At 36.5% G+C, this 5,099-nt stretch overlaps 1 protein-coding gene across 1 annotated transcript; it reads right to left on the minus strand.

Annotated features, from left to right (window-relative positions):
- Positions 1–3,536: 3,536 nt before the first annotated feature.
- Positions 3,537–4,493, minus strand: LOC123785288 (olfactory receptor 5M5). The gene has a single exon (XM_045787016.1). It carries the CDS (start codon positions 4,491–4,493, stop codon positions 3,537–3,539), a length of 957 nt encoding a protein of 318 aa, XP_045642972.1.
- Positions 4,494–5,099: the final 606 nt, after the last annotated feature.

Genomic DNA, 5,099 nt, shown 5'->3' on the forward strand with positions numbered 1-5,099 from the left:
GCCATTTTTCTACCCAGCTTCCTTATGAGAAAGTACTATATATATATTTATCTTACAAAGGAAAAAACTGAGGCAGAGAGAGGTTAAGTAACTTGACCAATAAATCTGTTCCCAGAGTTTATGTTCATAACTATTAATTTAGCTGTTAAATGATGGAGTCAGGATCTGACTACAAAGCTCACTTTACTGAACAAATTGAATTTGTCTCTACATTATAAAATAGGATCTTTTCTCATAGTAGCTTATATTAGTCAGTGTGCATTAGGCTGTCAAATACCTGATCAACAGTATTTTTGGAATGCAGAAAATGATAGTTATACTCATTCCATGGCTTTTTCCTTCAAAAAAGTATAGTGAAAAAAAGTATGTCAAAGTAGGTAAAAATAAAATCTTTAAAAGGGGGGTTGGTGGCTCCTGGCTGGCTTAATCAGTAGAGCATGTGACTCTTGATCTCAGGGTTGTAAGTTTGAGCCCCATGTTGGGTGTAGGGATTACTTAAAAATATTTTTTTAACGTATATCATAGTAGAAAAAAGAAACAATAAATGTTGAAGCCAGACACATTTGGACTTCTCTTCACAGCTATGTGATTTTAAGTAAGCAGTTAATCAGTGAGTCTCTGCTCATCTTTAAAATGAGATGACATTCTGTAATCATAATATTGCTGGGCAAATTAAGTGAAACAATATATATTAAAATAGTGCCTGAACGTTGGTGAGCATTGTCATTCCCTTCTTTCCCCTTCATGTGTGCATGTGTGAGTGTGAGAATCTAAACATTCTTCAGATGTCCAGTGCTTCAAGGAAATACATGATACATGAAGAAAAATGTTAGATTTACAACATTATCATTCCCTAGAACATTTGTTTATTTTTTTTAAGTACACATGGATCAGATTTCCTTAGGAAATGACCAATTGGATTCATGATCTTTTAAATAGGTGGGAAGAAAAGTATAAAATATCTTCTAATTACTGTTCTTTAAGGAAGTGTGGAAAATATTCTCTATTTTCTCATAGATTCTTCCAACATCACATTGCTTAATTTGTTCAATAAACCTAGAATCCAGCAAAATTAGCTTTAAAAGAAGAAGAGCAAGAATTTAGGAGTTTGTTCTTAAAATTCCTCATGGAAGTTTTTTTTTCATTAATAAGGGAATTCTGTGATTTTTAGAGAAAAATCCAGGGTTTACCGAGATAAATCATTAATGCAAAAAGCCTTGCATGAGCACATGTCCAGCACAGTGCAAAATGAACTAAAAAATTGACTGTCTGATGGTGTAATTTCAGCCAGCCAACCAATTCATGAAAGCACTTGGTGAAATCCCTCTTTATCTTAAACTTTCATGCATGTGGGCATAACTACGGCTTCATATTGCTAATACCAGTCATAAATGTCAATGCCATTATGGGTCACAGGTATTTCTGAGCAATACTGTTAGCTTGTAACTTATATGTACCCATGGAGCCATTTGTTGTTTCATTCAAAGACATTCTCTTACACTTGCAAAACTGGAGGCACTTTGTTCACATTCAAAATGGAGGTTCACTTAATTTTGTTTTTCTATCCTGTGATCATTAATGAAGCTTCATTTAATGCCAAGCTAGTCTGTAAAGATAGAGACATGGACCCTGAAATCAGAAAATTGGAAAAATAAGGGAGCTGGTTTTGTGTAACTGCATATGCGTATGTGCTTAAACAGTAATAGATCCTTGGGTGTTTGTTTAAGTAGAACCCAACACGGTATTAATTGAAAGTTAAAATTTACAAAAATAGTGATTTGTTTAGAAGTGTGTTTTACCAGCATTCACTGACAACTTGACTTCTAAAATAAAGATATTTAAGGAATAACATCTAATAATAGAAAGGTTGAAGTAATTATATGGGATAATAGAGAATTAATAAATGTGAAAATGTTACCTGTAGAATACATTGCACAGAAACAAGCTTTCAGGGAGAAAAGAAGCTTTGAAATACAACTGAGAAAATTGTGTCCATTGGAGGAGTGACTAATAATAGTTCTATGACTTTTCCTTTTTCATTGAAAGTAACATGTACATATGAATCAGTTCTAACACGGATTTCGTTAAGACCCTGCCTTCTCTGACATCACATCGTACTAGTAGCTATGAGCATGCTGGGGCAGGTACACAGAGGATGAAGAAGTTCTCGTCTGGTACGATCATATAAGACCAGCATCAGCTTAGAAGACATTCTTTCTTTGCTGTATTAGCAATTCTGTTTTCTTATGTTATAGCAAATTGTATTGATTATATTAACAAATATATTATATTTTATATATTAACAAATTGTACTGATTCTCCTCTTTACAGTTCCATGAATTCTACAAAACCGTACAACCCTAGAGCTCCTTGAGCGCTCCTTGGTACTGGAGTGGTACTTGGCTTATTATAGATCCCCAGTAAACATCCGTCAACTCTGGTTATACTTTATAGCTTGCAAAGCCACCTGAAATGTTAACATCTTAAAAATCAACTTGTCTTTTGCATTCTTTAGCCTCACAATATTTATAAACAAGTCCGCATGTCTAATTCTAAAATTAGATATATAATGCCTAATTGTGGCAAAGGACAGTTTTTGCGGATAAAATGTGAATTATGGTACAAATAGAAAATATCTGCCCCATCCTGAAAAATAGATTAACAGGCAAAGATGAAGGAGACACGAAAACCGCAGAACCCAGGAGGCTGGGATGTCATGGATAAATTCTACAGAGTCACAATTTCTTTTGAGGCAAGCCATATGTTTTTGTAAGAGACATTCATTGCCTCCTTCGAATCTGAAGTTCTTGTGTACTTTTATGGCAGTAGGAGAAAAGTTCTTATTGAAAGTGATTCTAACAAGTAGAGAGGAAGAAATGGACGTCAGGCATGGATGTGGAGCTGTTATCATGACTTCTTTCTCCCAGAGCGGACAGCAAGTCTCAATCAGCACTTCCGGTCACATTCTTCAAGACAATGGCATGGAAACCCCTGCATAGCAAATGCTACAGAATTACAAACTTCTAAAAGTGAGCCCATGACAGTCAACATGTGTATGGACAAATCTGTGTGTGTGTGTACATAAATAGCCATGCATTGGTTTGTAGATATAGAGAAATTTTCCAAAAACATAAGAAACTGTTAATAATGGTAACTCTGAAGGGAGACAATGGAAGATCAGGGTGAGGAAAAGAAAAAGAGAAAAATATCTTTTACTTTGTACTCTTCTATAGAGATTGAATGGTTTACTATAACAATGTATAATTTTTACAGTGTGAAAGTAACACATGATGTTATAAATATAAAAGTCTGTAAGAGAAATCATTCATTATACCTACATATCTGACCTCCATCCATTTACACACTCAATGCACGCCACCTGTAAAACCACAAATCTCCTATACCTATGTCTTGAATGTTTAGTTTTAGCTTTTCTTTATAGATTTAAAGTTGACATTTACTGTGAATGCAAAGTTGGATCCAGTTCTTATGAAGATAGCTTTCATTTAATTTATAAAGAAAGATACATTGCAATTTTACTTCAAAAGTACACTTCTTCTGATCAGTTTCCAAAAAGCTTGTTTCACATTCTTGTTCCTCAGACTATAAATGATGGGGTTCAACATAGGGCTTACAAAAGTATAGAAAACAGCAATAATTTTAGACTGCTCCACTGACTTGTTCGTGGGAGGTCTAACATACATGCAGAACAGTGTCCCATAAAATACAGTCACTGCCACCAGGTGGGACCCACAGGTGGAAAAAGCTTTGTACCTGCCTTCAGCAGAATGCATCCTCAGGATGGCAATGAGTATGAAGATGTAGGAGATGAGGATTATGAGGAGAGAGTTGGAGAGGTTAAATCCTGCTACCACAAACATGGATGTCTCTTTAATGAAAGTGTCAGAGCAGGAGAGCTGGATGAGGGGAGGGTCAGCACAATAGAAGTGATTAATAATATTGGAGTCACAGAAGGTCAAGCGGTAGGTCCACATGGTTTCCATCAGACCACTAAGGAACCCATAAACATATGGACCAACAATCAGGCGAATACAGAGCCCTCTGGACATCTTGCTGCTGTAAAGCAAAGGGTTACAGATGGCCATGTACCTATCATAAGCCATTACAGCCAGCATGTAATATTCAGTAATCACCATGGCAATGAAAAAATAACACTGGACTAAACAAGCAGCATAGGAGATGGTTTTCTTCTCTGATAAGAAGTTCACCAACATCTTGGGAGTCACATTAGTGGAATAGCACAAATCCAAGCAGGACAAACTGGCAAGAAAGTAGTACATGGGGGTGTGGAGGCGTGAATCTATCGTGATCAGTACCAACATCCCGAGGTTCCCCCCCACAGTGAGCAGATAGATCAGGAGGAACAGTACAAAGAGGATGGGCTGAAGCTCTGGACGATCTGTTAACCCCATGAGAACAAATTCGGTCACCAGGGTGGAATTTCCTCTGGCCATTTTCTTAGCTGCCAGCATTGTTCACTTAGATGAATTAAAATAAAGTAGGAAGTGAGTGAGAAGTCCATCATAAATTTCTTCTTTCTCTCATTCTCCATTCTCATGCTCTCCGTCATTCTCACACGTAACTATTATCAGTGTCTGCAATTGGAGGAGCCGAGACTTTTAAGAAGGTCGGAGCCCCGTTGGCTCGGTGTATCACGTGCAGATGATTCCCAAGACAATGGCTCCTGTGACACCAGCTGGTTTTGGAATGGGGGGACTATGACCCAAAGTTTGTCTAGAAATGGATCGAACCTCCAACTGGCGCTTACAGTTCACTATAAAACCATGGGCTTCATCATTGAGCCCAGGAATGGAGTCAGACCAAATGGGGACATGTTAATATTAGATTTGCCCCAAAAGTTTCTCTCCCAAATAATTTTTAAAAAGAGATTTATAAAGTTCTATAAGAGTTTTATTTTTTTCTAGAATGAATGAATGAATAATAATAATAATAATTCCTGCTTCTGTCTCTTTTCAATTATTTGATAAAGTTTGGGGGGGGGAGCTATTCTTTCAACAGGTATTATTCTTAAAAATTATGAGATTATCAGGTGCTTCCTCTGATATGGTTATTCAATG

The sequence above is a fragment of the Ursus americanus genome, chromosome 24, assembly GCF_024610735.1.
Source record: "Ursus americanus isolate L20-20 chromosome 24, mUrsAme1.1.p, whole genome shotgun sequence".
In the NCBI taxonomy this organism is placed as follows: domain Eukaryota; kingdom Metazoa; phylum Chordata; class Mammalia; order Carnivora; family Ursidae; genus Ursus; species Ursus americanus.